The following is an 18,137-nucleotide window of genomic DNA, read 5'->3' on the forward strand; positions in this document are numbered from 1 at the left end:
CTTAATGCGAGCCATTTTTAAACGGTACTTGAAGATTATATATCATGAATTGCTTATACAGGTTTGTTGCTATGGAATATGGATTTATTGAGTATATCAAGAATGCCTAGATGTATTTTTTGGATCCCGACAAGCACTTGATGGCTAGAAGACGGAAGAAGGAATGGTAGATACAGCACAACCAGACTGACATGAGATCCTATGTCCAAGGACTACTGTGTTCTTCTTTTTCTTTCTATGTCAATCATATTGTGGATTGCTGTTCTCGTGTAGCATGTTTCTACGCCCTAATATACGACAAGGAGAAATGTACTAATTGACACTCCGGGACATTCACTGATTCCACACATGGCCATGTGAATCTTAGCTATTTCCTTCTTTACTGCGTACGTCGCTTGTTCGGGTTCTGCAGGTGCGGAAGCCCCGCTAGCGTCCCAGCCGCTTAGGGCATAGTATATACCAGCATATAGTCCTTCGTCGCATTTCTGCAATCATTTTGCTATTCGTATCTATAACACTCTGAGTAATCCCGAAAGAAGATTCCAGATGTTTGAGTGCTTGGACAGCTCTCCGGTCGTATAGGGAAGTCTCCGCGTCTCCATATCCAATAGAGTATGAGGTTATGGATGGTGTACTCTATAGGCTATGGAATCCCCGCTAGCCCGGACTGGCGGCAAAAGACCAGAACCTTAAAATATAGCCATTTCCGCGTCAGTTACTCCTGAAGGTAAGTCTCGAGACACGGAGTGGGCTATGAATATCCTGGTTATAAACCTGATATTTTGTAACGGGCTAATCCGCATGTGCAGTGCTTAATAATGTCTCCATCTACTTTGTCTAGCGAACAAGGCACGATAACAGCAGTCGTAGGCAAGTGGTAGGCCAAACCCCGAATAGAGAATCAGATATAAAATCCCCCATCTCACCGCCGACTAAAGCCTACTCCCTAGCACCCTACGTCTCTAACTCCCCAACAGCCTCCGATTCCCCAAATTTCCAATAAACCCAAAAGCAACCACAACAGCAACACCATGGCCTCGCCACGCGTCCAACTAATCTTCGGCGGCGCATCCCTCGGGCCCAGCATGGAAACTGAGTTCGTCTCCCTCGAGGAAACAAAGAACGCCCTTAGCCTCCTCGAATCCGGCGGCGTCAAAACAATTGATACCGCGAGGGTCTACCCCAGCAGCGAGGAATGGCTGGGACAGGCGGGTGCGGCTGCTCGCTTCTCGATCAACACGAAGTATCCCGGTGGTTTTGCGCCGGAGGCTTCGAGTAGGGAGGATGTAATCAAGAGCGCGGACGAGAGTTTCAGATTGCTCAAGACTGACCAGGTTTGTTATTCCCATTGTGGAGTCACAGAGTCAACCTGTTTAGCATGGTTTACTGGTGGTGTATCAGGTTGATGTCTACTACATCCACGCCCCCGACCGCCGCATCCCACTAGAAGACCTCCTTGCGGGTTTAAACATCGTATACACCGCCGGCAAATTTAAATGACTCGGTCTATCTAACTTTCTCCCTGAGGAAGTCGAAGAGGTCATGCGCATCTCCAAGAAAAACAACTATATACTCCCCAGCGTCTACCAGGGAAACTACAATGCCGTTGCGCGACACTCGGAATCAACCCTTCTCCCCATCCTCCGCAAACAAAATATTTCTTACTACGCCTAATCCCTCATCGTGGGTGGATTCCTAACCAAAGACGTCAAGGTCCTCGTCTCCGACGGCGAGGGCCGCTGGGATCCCGCGAAGCCAACTGGCGGGATATGTAATGGTCTCTATGCTAAGCCGGACATGTTGGAAGGTTTGATATTGTGGGGGGATATTGCGTCCGAGGCGGAGATTCCAAAGGCCGAACTAGCTTATCGGTGGGTGGCGTATCATTCAGTGTTGAAGGGGCATTACTTTGTCTCCTCTATGGGGTTGGCACCAAGCCTCCTAGAGGTATACACTAGTGGGCTTAACCCTACATCGATGCCTATAAGTAAACGATTGATTAACGCCCAAAGCTCAAAATAGCCTCTTGCATACTATAGCACTATACTATAGTCTACGGTGACGTACATAGTTAGCATATTGTGCCCTCAGATCACATTTGAAACACTTCTCGCATTATCAAAACAGCTCGGAAATAATCTCTCCGTGCATATTCTGCTCCCCAACCTGCAAAGATAAAAGCTCACTTAACCACTTGTAATATCTCCAACACTCCCTTGAAAGGCGAAGCTCCGTAGTATCTGAAGTACTCAGAACAGGCGTGGCCACCGCAACAAAGGGAACTCGACCTGCAGCCTCATCACAGGCCGCTGCTGCAGTGAAGCAGATCCAGAGGTACGTTTCCGGTGCGTGTTTCTTCCATGTTACCATGTCTACCTTTCGGAAGGTAGCGCGAAGGGCTTGTATAGATGTACGTGTACTTGCGGGGTCGGCTGGGCCTGAGGTACCATTTGGATATAGTGCGGTACCGAAGATGGACCAGAATATATTGATTGCCAGGTGGCAGCATTGGTTCATGGTTTGGGCTGTTTTTCTAACAGTGATGATTGGGTCTGTTTCTGCGCTTGTCTTTGTAGGCATATTCCATATGGCAGTGGCGTATAGAGTGTGTAACTCTGGGATCGAGGCGTGCTCGGCGCTGATAATAAAATCAAGTACGCTGTGTAGCTTAGACACGGTATCGCTAGTTAAGATACCGTGTTGGCTCTCTGCAACTCGTATCGCTCCCCTTCGGAGCAGATCCGACGGTACACAGTCGGATTGAAACGTAAATGGGTCACTCCGTAACGACGCGCTGGTAGGCGGAATAAATGGAGGCTCTTGGTTCACAACCACTGAAAGGCCCAGCAGTATTCTAGACATAGATATGTTATTTAGACACTGGATTGAAAGCACGATTGCTTACAGATTCACCAAGGCAGCAAGAGCTTCAAATTCGGGGCCTCTGTTTTGATTCATCGCCATCATCCACAACAGACCACTCTGATGTACAAGGGCAGTGTCGGTATTATATCCGCTCATCTATCATAAATTAGCACGAGTACATATGCGTTTGCTGAGATTATCTGACGGGTTCATGCATTATAAAAAGTCAAAGCTAGGGCAGCCCCCCCTATTTCGTAGCTTGTTTGGTAACTCTCTTTCAGTCGTTCGCGTAGGATCTTCAACGCCTGTGAGTGATGATATAGCGTTTGAGGCGTATTTGGTATGTCCTGGATCGAGTCCCGGTGAGCCGATGCAGAGAAGAGGACGGTTTGGAACAGACAGGGATCCGCCAGAGCTCGGCTCATCCAGAAGGTAACCAGGTGCGTTGTGAGGCTGTTCTGTAATTGATAAGATGGTGATATAAAGCATGTCTCTGTGTCTAGACGGCATTAGATACGGTGCCGGCGATAGCTGAAAATGGGAGCGGACGGGGATATCTGCAATGATATATCAAACCCGCAAAGTGATCACGGGCAGAGATAGGATATTGTGGCTTGAATTGCAGTCCAGAGAGCAGTTGCAGGGAAGCCTTCGCTCGCTGAATGGGAAAGTGTACGATTCTCGATGATGTCGAGTCTTCAGAGGGTTGAGAAGAATTAATATCACCTAGATTCGAAACTCTGGCGTTTCTCCTACTTCGAAAAGGCAATATTTGGCCCGGTATGCCTTCAAAGGATCGGTCGACTGAGTGGTCTCTGGAGAGCTCATAAGAACAGGATATATCAAGTCTCTCAATGAACTTAGAATCAAGCAGAAATCTTAATGGAAAGAGAAATACCTCTCGCATCGAGAGTAAGCTGGTAAGTCCCTACTACAGGCGCGTTTTCCAACTCTGCATTTCTCACAGCTCATTGGAGATTTGAATGGCTGGACATTTTGGGGAAGCCACCTGCCGGCAGGAAATAGAATCAGTATCTTTAATTAAAACTTGCTAGGGAGTAGGCGCAGGTTACGAACCCGTTGTCGAAGTTTAATAGCTGATCTTTGAAGGGATCCCTGTATACACACTCCTGCTTTACTTTCGACCTGGACATGTTATGGTTTAGATATTCGATACAGATAGGGATATGTACGCAGCTTACCGAGAGCACCACTAACATTGGGGAAACACTTTGTCACATTTCCGTTTCTTATCCACGCAGGAGAGACACGCTTTCGGCATCTGAGGGGCCATTGTAGCTGGGTGATATCTTGTCTTGAAGACGAGGTTCAATTACGAGGACGATCCCATAAAATCCCGTATAAACTAGAAATTTTTGGCCCCTTGGGGCCAGCTGTGTCATCTTATGCACCAAAGAGGCTTATAAATTGATGAGTGTATAGTTGGCGCCTACTTTAGAGTGGACCCATCGATAATCGGAACGGAGCTAATTTTCCGAAAGTGGCCGGGCGTCCGTGCACGGTGGCTTTAGGTGAAAGTTATTTAAGCTAATACCATCTATTTTAAGTTACGGGACGAATAAGCTGTTCCAACCTAAGCATGTCTATTGAACAAGAAGAAATAGCTAATTGACAGGAATAACGTGTCATACAAAATATTTGTGGGGTGGAGACTTGGCAGCGATGCCTTAGGCAGAGCTTCCCATGATATAGGGCTGCCTGTAAGTCAGTCCCATAACATTAAAGGAACCAGCAGGAGATCACAAGACCAGAAAATGAGCAGGTGTATATAAAATGAAATGCTTTGAAATGGATTGGAAAGTTTTCTGCTGCTACAGTAGACAGATCGCCTGTCTCTTCTGGAACAATATTATTTCTATTCTAAAAGTGGCGGGCCCACTTTTAGAGGTCGGCCTCAACTACGGAGGTGTGTTGCAAAAGTTATCTAGCTACGCTAGTAAGCTTGGCAGTCAATCCGGTAAGGGCTTTACCATACAGATTGCCATATAATCAAACTCATATAGTTGATGCATTATTTTTTCCTCATTTTCAGAGGGAAAGGCAATATGTAGCTATTCAGAATAGGGGTCTGAACCCTATTCATGATTTCTGGTGTTTTTGATATTCCTACCGGTCAGTATGCCTACCTACCTGTCTACCTACCTGCCTACCTGCCTACCTATTCAGAATTTCACACATGTGGGTCTATCAATATGAATCATATAAATGCGCCCACGTTCGACCCAGTAACATCAAGTTCACCGCCAAGGGGCGGTCCGCAAACTCCTCTGGGACAGAGATGTTTTCCCCGGAAGTAGTCCCTGTGCATAAGATAACATAGGCGTAGTCGGTAAAGAATTGCGTTCGAACAGCGAAATAACTTTGAAATGCCAGAAGTAATTTGCCCTTGCTATCGTTGCCGGTGATTACTATAGATTTCTCGGAGGCAAGCAGAGGCTTGAGCGCATTATCTAGATAGTTTACAAAGCTCCCTTCACAGTTGATGATAATGGCTATTTTAACCCACCTGAGGCATTGCCCCGATAGGATGAAATCAGTCAGTGTATTATAAAGAACAGATACTTACGAGAGGTTATCCTTGTCAAGGTAGTGAGACAAGGTTATAAGAAAGAATACATTTCACAGGCTATAGGTTATCTCAAAATAGATACCTGCTAATGAAGTACCATCATCTTCATTACTGTGAAGATCAGCCAATAGATATGCTGATTTATCTGAGTTTCTAAAGTACCAAACAGCAGTCAGTACGCGGTAGAGGGCTCTAAGAGGCTGCGGCTTTAGCATAAGTGGTACTACAATAGCTGTACTATTCTTCTCTCTCATGGTGCTCTGACATACAAACTGTATTACAGTGTGGTGGACATAGCTGATCTCTAGACCACAGCCTGTATACTGTTCTCGCTGCGAATATCCCCATCTTCTCTTCTCTTGGATACTAATCAGAGGCAAACAGAGCTTTTAAGCAAGGCTAACTAAGTCAAATACTTCCTCTCCTTAATTTATAGCCTGGAAGACAATGTCTAATATCTCTCGGCCCAGGACAGGTCTCTCTACTATCACAAATTTGTTTATGTCTAACCAAATAAAGACATGCTGTGATAGCTTGAGCTCTAAAGGAATAAGTGCCTTTTCTACTGTTATAAATATCTTTTTATAGAGCTGTACGAGGCCATTAGGGATATTTTGTAGATAGTATGCTACTGCTGCAGGACTAGGTAGCCGCTCTATTTTATCTAGAATCAGTCTTGTATATAGCTATGAATCATCTGCTGTAACAGATATCTCATGAAGAACTTGACGTCCCAGAGCAGTATCATTGATGTGGTGACACTGGGAAACCCTCTGCCTAACATAAGCTAAAACAGGCTGTTGAATATAGATAGAAGCATAAACAACTCCTCTAGTTGAGACTGATATTACTTGCGATATCTATCAAAGAGCTCTAGCAAGTCAGGCTCTTCATGGCTTGTCAGCAGTAATTTGAACACACACTTAAATACATTTAGTACAGTAATTAAAGATAATACAAGAAATAGTAATCATCTTAATATTTATCCAGTACATTAACAATGATATACAGACTTTTACTAGTTATATGGATGGTCAGGGCATGTTAGAAGGCTTTATAAAGAGTTGTAAATAATTCTGCATACTTCTGATCACTTTGTAAATGTAACCTGTCAATCCATAAGAAAGACCAATTACTGCTATCTGTAGCAAGAAGCTAAGAAGAAAGAGTATGGAAAACCTGAAAGGATTAGTTTTTATCCTTGTCTATATCTTTTGTAGAAGAAGTAGAGGATATTTAAGTTAGTATTTTCTATTAAACAGCAGATAATAAAGGTAGTTAGAGTAGATTTCCAGCTTTCCAGTGCGCCCCCTATCCTGAGAATTTTAGTCTTATTTTTACATGCCAAGAATGATATCAGCTTATTAGTCTGAAGAGCCCAGTCGCAGCTACTGTCTATATACTTCCTTTGGTAACTAAATAGATCATCCTTAATATCAGTTAAAGATAATTATTGTTAAATCTGGAAGGTAAGGTTAGCTCTATCTAGAGCTATTATTCAGTAATTAACAGCTCCTGCCTCTAGCTCAGTAATCCCTATAGTAGAGAAGATAGAAACTGACTGGTAAATATAAAGAATATAGGACTCACTACTATTATTTACTATACTATATATATATCTTACTGGAATAATCTTTATCAGTTTCTTTATATAAGCGATTGCTGCTGTTGCTCTATATCTCTGCTAAAGATTATTCTTATAAGAATCAGTATAATCACTAACTCCTCTTATCACTAGATAAGGAAAACTAACCATTAAACCAGCTACTTCTATTTTAAAGTAAAGAATACCAAGCTTTCTCTATAATTAATCTTTTATACCACTATATCTTACCACCTGATTCTCTGACATAATAAGACCATAGTAAATATATGGTTATAGAATCTCTGGTAGACAAGGCAACCGAAGTATCAATTGTTCAGGATCACAGTCTAAGTATAGAGATTAATTATTTGGATAATTATAATATACTTGATATAGTCAGTCTGACTGTTCTGGGAGCCGCATATATTGAGATCTTATGACAGAATATTAGTTAACTATATTCTGGATAGTATCTTTAATTCCATGTCCCTTTATAAGATACTGAGCTTGCAGGTTACTTAATACTGTAAGTAATATCTCTAGAGATTTATTTAGTATTTCTTTCCGCTGAAACTGGCCCTGCTGTATTGTCTTTCCAAAGTCATACTGGATGACACCTTCTAATAGTCCCACCGGTTTTCTGACCATAACATCCTCGAGGCGGATGTCATGTTCTTCACTTGGGACACCGCCGCCAATCCTGATTATCAGTCTGAATTTTACTTGCCTGAATGTGGAGAGTATCTGACTAATGACTCTCGCAGCAGACACAGTACCTGTTATCCTGGAGAATAGACAGGCAATAACAGTATTGTGATCCTTAACTTAGCCTAGAATATAGGTGTTGTTATCGCGTGAATCCCACTCAAGAGACAGGGAACCATGTTGCCTATCTAACATTATATAGGCTGCTGCAAGCTCCAATGGCAGTGTGCAGATCCACACGGCCGTATAATCATCATGTCTCCGTGGAGGTATTGGCCATACCACGTCTTTCTAACTAGGTATAAAGAGATGTAGTGTTTCAGCCTATATTTCGTGCCCAATGGAAATGGCCTGACTTTAAATCAGGTTGTGGAGAAGGTGGGTATATGCGATGTACTGGCTAGGAATTATCATGCTATTCTGTGAAAATAACGAGGTGGTGGACCCCTACCCCGCACTAGATAATAACATCTTATATCCCCTGGTCCAACATCGACCGATGTTTGTCCCAGAGATCCTGACAGGAGGTCGGGTAACGGAGTGTTCTATAGACAAGGAGAGGATGCTATGGGAATAGAGTAATGTACTCTTGATGTGTATGGAGGGCTGGCAAATTCATACCCGAGTTTTAGAAGGGATGAAAATACTGTTGACCAAAAAAATACGACTAAGGTGTCCTAATACGTGATCTTTTAAGTGGATAATACCTTCATCTTTTGAAGTGGAAACCCTTCTTTCTGTAGTCGGGCCCTAACTATCATGCCTGTCCTATGTATGCTTCAATGAGTGAACGTCATTCAAAAGAATGGCCAACTCTAGGGCCTGGGCACGAGTTAATCTCTGGTCCTACAAGTAGAATGTGTTAACGTAATCCACCATCAAGCGGCACACACCACCAAATTTGGCCACGGTCAAAAACCTAGGAGATATCTCACTACCACGCAGTTAAAATGATGCTCTGTTTATATATAAAGAAAATTTATTTCCTACTAGGGCAGCTAGTTCTAATATGACCAATTTGATAACAGTTACTGTATTATGGTGGTGCACACTTTTTAGGAACTGGTATCCTTAAATCTATTATCTATATAGATTCTTGAGTAAGTTGCTGGTTTTTAGTCCCTGTCAGGATTCTTCCAGTAGTAATATAGGATTTAGGGGCTGCGCGCTTTTGCTTCTATTTCTTATTAATAATATAAAGCTCAGTTATCTGGTATTATAATAGAATAACTTTATATATAGATAATAATAGATTTACTATTTAGTATACTATATCATAAGTTAAAGAGAGGCCACGCTTATCTATATCAAGAACCTATTTCTTAAGAGAAGCTTCTTCTAAATCTTTAAGCTTCTGGCTATTTACTGGAATATTCAGGTATGCTTTTCAACTATTGATTCAGTAGGCAAGTGTCCAGTATAGGATATTATATACTGCGGCTGCTGTATGGATACTTTTAAATTGACTCTTTTTAAATACTTGAATTACAAGTTGAATTCTGCCTTCTGATTCAGCTGCTGAATCTAATGACTTTTGAGGCATTATAATGTGTCGGTGATACTATAATTGATCTGATAAATATAAGGTGTTCAGGGGGTAGGAAACAAAAGTTTGTGCCGCTCGATGGTGGATTACATTAATGTAAATCAACCACACCACGGAGTTGGGAATTTTCCTCGCTCCACCATCATGATAATTCATGCTACATATATCAACGCGTAATTTCTTATTTTTATTGAAAAATGCCTCTATCCCAAGAAAGCCGTATCCAAATAGCCATTTCTGCGTACAAAAATCAAAAAATCAAATCAACGTTGCAAGCTACTGAGATATCTGGCGTCCCTGAATCTACCTTACGCTATCGGCTTCAAGGCAATAAAGCACGATCAGAAACACGCGCCAATGGTCATATATTGACAGGATTTGAAAGAAGAACTTTTCCTTCAACTATTACTTGAAGCAGATAAACGAGGTTTTCCAATCAGACCCAAGTCTCTAGTGGAATGGCACAAGTATTACTCTGCAATTGTGATGAGATTTCCTGCTTACCCTTTCACATACCGTCTGTCACGACCAAGAAGACGGGATTCCTAAAGCTCTCTCATTTGGTGCCTAAACGATGAAATTCTAAACTTGACGTACAAAGGAAACAACATCGTGTGGTAGACGCGTAGAGCCAATATATGACAACCACTTCGTCGACAGCTTGACAGACCTCCGCCACCGTTTTGTCGGGGGCGGTAATCCTCAAAGTACGGCCTTGCCGGAGCGAGTGAATACATCGGACCTTGAGTGTCAGCAACAGACCAAAGAAAAACAGTTACGTTACAGCGATTATGTTTAGACAATCTCCCGTGGGAGACGGCGTTAGGGGTGTGGGTAGGGATGTTCGCGGCGGCCGCTTCCATGAAAGCACCGAACAAGCTTACGATGTAGGGGAGGCCGTGCATAGATGAGGGTACAGTCTAGGAGCGGGAGAGTACAGTACGATAGTACGGTGCAGTGGGAATTTGGAAGCAGCTACGGTTCAATAAATGCTGGAATATGCAGTTATCCACTCCGGAGTACCGGTCCTAAGTTTGGAAGTAATCCAAACAATAGGTCTAAATAATAGTTAGATAGCTTTAAGATATACATAGCACTTTTCTTCCACCTCTTTCTTAGAGGAAGGGCGCCTGGTTAAAGAGGCTGATAACCAGCTTCAAAATGACTTCAAAATGGTCCAAAAAGGCAAGAAGGTTTGTCCTATGCCAGCTACATCTCGAAAGAAGCAAGATATTACTATTCCAGAGCTTCAGGTTGATATGGAGGGCTATGAACCCATAAATCGTCGTGGAAGACAAATACGCCTCCCACAACAATTCCGGGATTGAAAAAAAGCTGTATATAGCTTTACTAGTATGATTCACAACAGTATTGACATACTCATATAGGCCCTCCAGGTTCTTATCTCGCCATACAAAGTTATCCTCACTTAATGCTCTCCTTGAGACAAATTGGAGCTTGTATTGCGACGGTAAACTTTGCCCACTCTATATTACTATGAATCTGAGTAGCTTTACTGAGCTTTGTTTTACTAGCTTCAAGAGTTCGAAAATTACTTGAATGCTCAAAATGATCAAAAAGCTCATTGCAAATATTGATGTATGAATATAGCATCCTGGGTTTGAGAAAGTGCAGTAGTATAGTCGAAGAAGTGTTATGTTAAGCAGAGACGACAGCCAATTTGGTGCCGTTCATCAGTACCTTGCCTAAACTAGTTGTATGTATTAACCATAGAAAAACAAGGAGATATCTCTAGGGCAAGAAAAGCTTTTTGATGCTGAGCTAGTAGAGACATATAGAGCACTCGAAATTGCTAAGCACGATCCAGGGCAGATATGAACCACTCAAGTAAGCACCGGCAGAGCGACAATTCTGGGTAGCGACTATTATATTGCCGGCCAAGTCCTGTTGACAACTCCTTACCGAAAAAACGCGAACGAAGCCCTGACTCCACTCATATTCTGAAATTCTTCTTCAGTGTAGTCAACAGTTGTACTGACCCTTGCTGTTTTGTCCGTCGATTCCAACCCAATAAAGCCGTCTGTATAGGTCTGAAACCCAAGTATATCACATAAGTCATGAGCTTGCAGTATCGACCATAAATTGGTTACAAATTCAGTCAGCAGGAGTGGGATACTTTGTCCGGGACTTGCTCGTCGGAACTCATATGGAAACAGCTTTCCATCGTAAAACAACCAGCTACAGGGATAAATATTATTGAGATCTTTAGATACAATTACTTGACTGCTTTCCTCGATATTCCTCTTGTCCGGTTGCAGGTCAAAATAGCGGTGAAGTACAGTAACACTAAAGGTTTTCTCAATATTGTGCTTAAGAAAGCAGTCTCGGATTAATATATTAATGACTTTCTGCGCGTTAGACGAATTGAAAGCCTTTTTGGCGGCCCTGAGTGACAGTTGCGTAGCGGCATGGTACACATGATGGTCATAAGGAGCTTCAATAACTCTCTCGACCATCTTTACTGCGTTCTATTGCAATTCCGCTATGGTAGCCTGAAGCGTACCTAATTAGTAAACGACCACACAGTGAGAGGAGTAACGAAATGTACTTAGAGATATTTCTTGTACTCAAGGTGGTTTTGGATTGGACGTGAACACTTTAGGGAAAGCCAACACAGATGAAGAGTCTCAGGTTAAGACTTAGGTAGGACAGGGAATCCTATACAGGTTACAAAGTTTTACCTATACTGTAGCCTCCGTTGAGCGAAAATTGGACATTCCATGCTTTAACAGGGCATACATATCAGTTATGTAAGGTTAACTTCTCTCCAGTTGGTTACAGTAAATATTGAGGAATAGATTAATAGCTTGTGTAACATTGTGTAGGAGTCGCTTTACATCATAATGACAAGTACTTAGCTGGTTGCGGTAAATACATTAGAAGTGGAGCCCTAAAACTGTGTAATATTGAAATGTATCCTTGGTAACACCGCCGTGTTTCAGCCGCTTATGGTAGGCAATATATAATAGATTATAAGACCGAGTGATATCATAGGAGAATGCTATTAGTCCACAAAAAGACAGAATATAAATCAGGGTATTACAGGCACACATGATGTTTAGCAGTTCTATCCTTATCAACCTTTAACAGCAGCAAGGCAAGTGCCAGTACAATAACCACTATTGTGAATCAAATTAATTAATCATGGAACCACAGTAAGTGAACCTCTGGCAAGTTGATACACGGCACTCTGGTATTATTTCACACATTAACCATGTTTGATTTTGGATATATTGTAGGGCTACTACCATAGCTCCCGCAGATGTGTACTCTGGAAACCACTTAGGGCCGGCAAATCAGGTTGCACAGGGAGTAAAAGTCGTCTCAATATGCTTTTGGGATCCTATGCCTGACAATTGCTAAACCACTGAAAGATGTTATTGTATATTTGTTAGCTGTCTCGGCATAGGTTTTTCCCTACACAGTGTGGGTTTTCCTATATCTTCATGCAAATGCAGAGACAATAATTATGATATAATTAATGGAAATATACTCTTTATATATTCTTGTTCTTAAATAATCCGGCTTATTATTATTATTATTATTATTATTATTATCATCATCATTATTATTATTATCATTATTATTATTATTATTATCATCATTATTATTATTAATCAAGTTTAACGTCCATATCGAGTCGTTGGCTATGACAGACACATGTGCCTAGGCAGTGGCTTGGGCTACTGCCTCTAACTGGTCATCCCTAGGGGACCTATCAGCCCCCCTCCATCGTTTGTGTACTCATTCTAATCCTTTTCCTCGCCCGAGCCTCCTATCTGCGCCAGAGCCTTTGGGCAATGCCCTCAGTGTTCATTACTTGCTGGGCATCATCTAGGCATGCCTAGATTGCTTCTTCTGCTATCCTTCTCCCCTACTTTCTGCTTCTTCTACCAGCTCTAGGCCCTAAAGGATATCCCTAGAGGCTCTATCTATCTCCCTAGCTGCCTCCCCAGGGAAGCAGCCGATGTACGTTGGTGCCAAGAAGGTCATTAGGGCCTTTGTGGCCCTCTTATTCTCAAAAAGGCGGCATTCTGGGGCTGTTTCTCCCTACCCAGGTGGAGATACCCCTGCCCTGACTAGGGTCCTGTACAAGGTCCGTCTCTGGTAGCACCGTTGTCTGCATTCCATCAGTAAATGGCCATTGTTCCCTGTGGAGCCTGCCTGCTTTGACAGCTAGATGAGTCTCTGATCTCTATCTGATTCAGGTAGGTTGGTATTGCAGCGTGTCCAACCTTGAGCTGATAGTATCGATGAGCAAGCTGCTTTGGTGTTGCTCCTGCTACCGGATCTAGTTTCCACCCTTTCTGGGGTCGATAGCACTGCTGTATCCTGTCGGATTGTTTCTCCAGGGCCTGTACGAGCCATTGTTGTCTCTGGGCCTGGTTTGCCTCAGTACATGTTCTACGTATAACGTGGGTCACCACCTGCCGCACGTCACCGCCTGCCGCACGATATTCATACTCACCGACTTTCGAATCTCAATAATTTGAACCTTTATATCTCAACCAATATGACTCCAATCAAAGAGGCGTTAGCAGTAATCGATTTGTTAGGACCTGGCAAATTGATTAATTATACTAAAATTGTAAAAGAGTTTGGTATACACCGGTTAACCTTATCAAAACATCACTGAGAAAAATAATAGTCAAGAGAGATATAATATAAAAATCAGCAAGTTCTCAATAACTAATAGTCTAAAGAGCTTATAAATTATATAAATAAGCTAAGTGAGCGTGGACTTTAACTTTTATATAAGATACTTCAGAATTTTGTAAAAGAAATTACTGGAAATAAGCTAGGTAAAAACTGGCCTGCTTAGTTTCTTTAATACTATTACAAGGATCTTATATCTTATTATATAACTGGATTAGATACTACACGTAAACAGGCTGATTCTATAGCTAAATATACTTTATATTTCCAGTGTATTGAGCAAAAACTACACGAATATAAGATACTGCCAGAGAATATATATAATATAGATAAAAAAGGATTTCTTATTAGAATCTTATAAAAAAGCAAGAGAATCTTCTTAAGACAGAAATATAAATAGGATAGCCTTAAGCAATATCTATAGAGTAGCTCCAGGAAATAGATTACCTGTCTGGCCTGTATATATATAGATAGGATATCACTGTTATCTGGTTTAATCTATTAAGCAGTATCAGGCAAGATATAGGACTCCTGACTTCAAGACTTTAATCCTACAGACTATTCTTGCTTTTTTATCTCTTCTGTATCTGGTTAGATAAATAATATACTAGGAATTATATGGCTTTATGAGATATTTAACTGTAAAACTAAAGATAAGGCACGGTGGCACTGGAGGCTTCTAATACTTAATAGCTATAGTTCTTATATTACTAAGGAGTTTATTGAATACTGCTTTATAAATAGGATCTATCTTTTAATTTATTCTATATATTCTATATATTCTCTGTAGCCACTTGATATCAGTATCTTTTCTTTACTTACAAGGGCCTATAGTGATTATTTAGAAGGATTTTTACATAAAAGCCAAGGACTCTATAACTTTGCTAAGCAGAATTTCTTCTGTCTATTCTTTTTAAGCTAGGAGAAGGCCTTATCTTAAAAAAATATTAAATCTATATAGAAATCTGTTAGTCTCTGGCTATTTAATCCAGAGATTATTTTAATATAATTTATAAAGCTTGAGAATAAAAGACCTTCTTCTAGTGAGTCATCCCGCTCTATTCTATAGGCAGAAGACTAGAGAAGAATTAAAAGGCTTTTAAAAGAGATTATTACTGGTTTTTATAATTAAAATACTAAAAAACTCAGTTCTATAATTTATTATCTCTCTATAGAGAATATCTTGCTAAAGCTCCGCTACCAGGGCCTTAAGAAAGCTGTATTTAAAGAATAGAAGAAGTACCAGTGTGGAAAGCCTATTACTTTTAAATTATAAGCTCCTGAGAATGGTAGTGCTGTCTTTTACTCGCCTAAAAAGATTCAATAATTCCGTGATCTTCAAGCAGCAAAGAAAAAGGAGATACAGGCTACTAAAGCTTTAAAAGAGCAACAAAAGCTTTATTAACAGTAAGAAAAGAAAGAGAAATAATACTTATTTAAAAAAAGAAAGTAATTCAGAGTCTCTTAATAAAAAATTAAACTTCAGTAAACAGAGAAAAAGAAATATTAAAAGAAGAAAGTATACCTTGCTAAAGAGATTGCTATATAGCTTTAAAATAATTTCAGGATAGCTAGAAAAGATAAATTAAAGGTCTCTAGACTATCTATAATTTAAAATACTGGAGATTCTATACTCTAGAGACCTGAAGAGGTTATTAAAGCGCCTTTGCCTATAAATTGTTAAGGCAGGCAAATCTACCTCCTATATTGCTTTCGCGATGATTAAAAGCTAGATAGAATGACTTTCAGGTATCAAGAATACTACACCTTAATATTTCTGTATAATTTAAATTATATGTGGTTGAAAAGCGTCATTTTAGTTTGTAGTGCATTACCTCGAAATCGTGCGGCAGGCGGTAACGTGCGGCAGGTGGTGACCCACGTTATATGCTAGACTGAGGCTCCTGTCTGTACCTTTAGGGGCTTTTCCTGCAGCTATCTTAGCAGCATGATCAGCCTTAAAATAAAATTCAAATGGCGTCCCCTATTCTAGGACCCCTTTAGATATTTTGCGCATGATATTTGCACCCCTGTCGCCATCGATCTTAACGCGGTGTGTCTTACGCATAGAGACTGGCGCTCTCTTGCCGAGGCATTCCTCTACCCCCATATTGAATGGACATGGACAAACTCTCAGAAACCCCCGAGCTCGCCAGTTTTGTCCATGCTGTGATCCTCAATGGGGACAGTTTCGGTACCGTCTGGCATAACTATGAAACGAAAAGTCCCAAAATCCCAGCCACTGAAGTTGACTTAGACGAGCTAGTGAGATGCATCGAAAGGATCCGTATTCCATGTAGTGAATAATGGATCCAAGAGTTGCGCACCGGAACAATGGACGCATTTGTCACGCTTCTATTATCACAGCTCCCCAGGCTGAGACGCCTCTATCTAGGCCAGAACTTTTTCCGAGAGTGCCCCTTGATGGGCATGATGCTCCGTTCGGCCCTCTGCGAGGAGACCCAAGATAGCCATCTCCCTTCCTTTACACACCTCCAAGATGTGTCAGCTGTACCCCCTGGCCTTGGTCTCAAGTTTCGCAGATACACGAACGTCAGGAACACGGCAGACGTCCTCCCCCTCTTTTACTTGCCATCAGTTGAACAGATATGGGCCTTCGTCGATACTCCTGTGACTTTCATATGGCCTGGGAGATACCCACCCGATCCATCGAGATTCGCATCGCTTGACGTGACGATGTTGCGCGAAGGGCATCTCGGTCAAATGTTATCAGTCACCAGAGGGCTTCGGAAGCTCCAATGGGATTGGTACTACCGCCCGGATCTGGAAGATCGATTCGTCACAGATATTATCGATTTGGATCAAATCGCTGCGGATCTATCTCATGTCCAAGAGACGTTGGCAGACTTGACTATTACGGCAGGAACAGACTTCTCACAAGCGGATCATATGTGATTATTCGTGCATTTGTGCGCCTAGAACTTCAGGATGCGCACTTCGACGACTCCAATAACCTCTCATCCTACCGACCAAAAAACGCATATTACCGAAATACTATCAAAACCTCGAGTTGAGGAGTTTTCAAGATGCAAAGAAAGACTCGATCCAATGATAAATAATGTCTTCCGGTTCAGGGAAACATTAGGGTTACATTCTGCGCGAAAAGTCCGCCAATCATTTCCCCATCTATGTCCAGCTTCACAGACTACGACAAAACCTTGCTGATAATGTCAAAGCCTTCACTCAATTATGCAGCCACTCTCCACTCCGAAATGTTAGGGAATGCCGAAGAGTTGATTTAATCCGTGTTAAAAGCGCTGTCGATTTATGCGAGCGGATTATCAATCTTGGCCGAGTATGGAGATAACCCACCAACTATGTTAATGGACATCGGAGTTATTCTAATATTAGCATTGTTGTCTATGGAATGCGGGGATTTCAAGACCAGATACCGAGCTCTTGCCCTTTTCCGGTCAGCACCTCGTCGTGAAGGACCAAACGTGTCAGCTATGAAACTCAAGATACTGGAAAGAGTATATTAACTAATATATATATTAGTCCCAGGTCAGCAGATTTTACCCTTTATCTATTTACAGTAAGTGATCTCAGAGACAGGCTGCCATACCTTCCTTACGCTCTGGTAAAATGCTAAGCTCAGATAAGTGTACAGTACATAGACAGTTGACAGAGGGCCGAGGATACAGTCAGGATTGTGGAAATGAAGTAAGTAAAGTGGAGGTCACAAGGCTTGTAGCACTTGTAAACATGTATCCTGTCTACTAAAGATATTCTCTAGAGTCATCTTCTTGTGGTTCCCATAAGTCCTAGGAAAACTTAAAACTCCCTAGGACTAAAGCTTATAATCATCTGGGCATTGTTCTCTGGAAGAGGCGGTCTGAATGGATCACCCTAGGAATAACTAGCAGTTTACTACCGCGGAATTGGAGAGGCTTCTTGGTCTAAGCTTGTAGTGAGGGTTATATAGCAGTGTATATACTGTACTTACTTATATCTGGAGGAGTGGGGCGATGTAATAAGGGAATCAGGGGAGTAGGAGAGTAAGGTATAACAAAGAGAGTAATTCAAGTGATAGATTGATGTCTTAGAAACAAATCTATACTCGGTGCCTTCGGCTAAATGCTAGGGCTAATGCCAAGGGAATTTCTAGTGCCAACCGTTCCCGTACCCACTCTGAATGAGTAGCGTAC

General features: G+C 41.7%; 7 protein-coding genes across 7 annotated transcripts; 3 read left to right on the plus strand and 4 right to left on the minus strand.

Annotated features, from left to right (window-relative positions):
- Window positions 1–1,031: 1,031 nt before the first annotated feature.
- Window positions 1,032–1,674, plus strand: BDW43DRAFT_315496 (NADP-dependent oxidoreductase domain-containing protein; the record flags this gene model as incomplete). Its single annotated transcript, XM_032048075.1, has 3 exons — window positions 1,032–1,334; window positions 1,402–1,473; window positions 1,528–1,674. The coding sequence occupies 3 exons, from the start codon at window positions 1,032–1,034 to the stop codon at window positions 1,672–1,674; spliced, it is 522 nt and encodes a 173-aa protein (XP_031895691.1).
- A 444-nt stretch (window positions 1,675–2,118) lies between these two features.
- BDW43DRAFT_315497 (uncharacterized protein) lies at window positions 2,119–2,964 on the minus strand (the record flags this gene model as incomplete). Its single annotated transcript, XM_032048076.1, has 2 exons — window positions 2,119–2,854; window positions 2,906–2,964. 2 exons carry the CDS (start codon window positions 2,962–2,964, stop codon window positions 2,119–2,121), a joined length of 795 nt encoding a protein of 264 aa, XP_031895692.1.
- Window positions 2,965–3,726: 762 nt separating this feature from the next.
- On the minus strand, window positions 3,727–4,285 carry BDW43DRAFT_289909 (uncharacterized protein). Its single transcript, XM_032043451.1, has 2 exons — window positions 3,943–4,285; window positions 3,727–3,874 (listed from the first exon to the last, which is right to left on the minus strand). The coding sequence occupies exons 1-2, from the start codon at window positions 4,083–4,085 to the stop codon at window positions 3,745–3,747; spliced, it is 273 nt and encodes a 90-aa protein (XP_031895693.1). The 5' UTR covers window positions 4,086–4,285; the 3' UTR covers window positions 3,727–3,744.
- A 3,202-nt stretch (window positions 4,286–7,487) lies between these two features.
- BDW43DRAFT_303558 (uncharacterized protein) lies at window positions 7,488–8,216 on the minus strand (the record flags this gene model as incomplete). The annotated part of the gene is made up of 3 exons (XM_032045436.1): window positions 7,488–7,864; window positions 7,922–8,004; window positions 8,197–8,216. The coding sequence occupies 3 exons, from the start codon at window positions 8,214–8,216 to the stop codon at window positions 7,488–7,490; spliced, it is 480 nt and encodes a 159-aa protein (XP_031895694.1).
- Window positions 8,217–11,210: 2,994 nt separating this feature from the next.
- On the minus strand, window positions 11,211–11,768 carry BDW43DRAFT_303559 (uncharacterized protein; the record flags this gene model as incomplete). The annotated part of the gene is made up of 1 exon (XM_032045437.1): window positions 11,211–11,768. One exon carries the CDS (start codon window positions 11,766–11,768, stop codon window positions 11,211–11,213), a length of 558 nt encoding a protein of 185 aa, XP_031895695.1.
- A 4,274-nt stretch (window positions 11,769–16,042) lies between these two features.
- On the plus strand, window positions 16,043–16,319 carry BDW43DRAFT_289910 (uncharacterized protein). Its single transcript, XM_032043453.1, has one exon. The coding sequence runs from the start codon at window positions 16,084–16,086 to the stop codon at window positions 16,273–16,275; it is 192 nt and encodes a 63-aa protein (XP_031895696.1). The 5' UTR covers window positions 16,043–16,083; the 3' UTR covers window positions 16,276–16,319.
- Window positions 16,303–16,884, plus strand: BDW43DRAFT_315499 (uncharacterized protein; the record flags this gene model as incomplete). Its single annotated transcript, XM_032048077.1, has 1 exon — window positions 16,303–16,884. One exon carries the CDS (start codon window positions 16,303–16,305, stop codon window positions 16,882–16,884), a length of 582 nt encoding a protein of 193 aa, XP_031895697.1.
- Window positions 16,885–18,137: the final 1,253 nt, after the last annotated feature.

The sequence above is a fragment of the Aspergillus alliaceus genome (assembly GCF_009176365.1).
Source record: "Aspergillus alliaceus strain CBS 536.65 unplaced genomic scaffold BDW43scaffold_59, whole genome shotgun sequence".
NCBI lineage: Eukaryota > Fungi > Ascomycota > Eurotiomycetes > Eurotiales > Aspergillaceae > Aspergillus > Aspergillus alliaceus.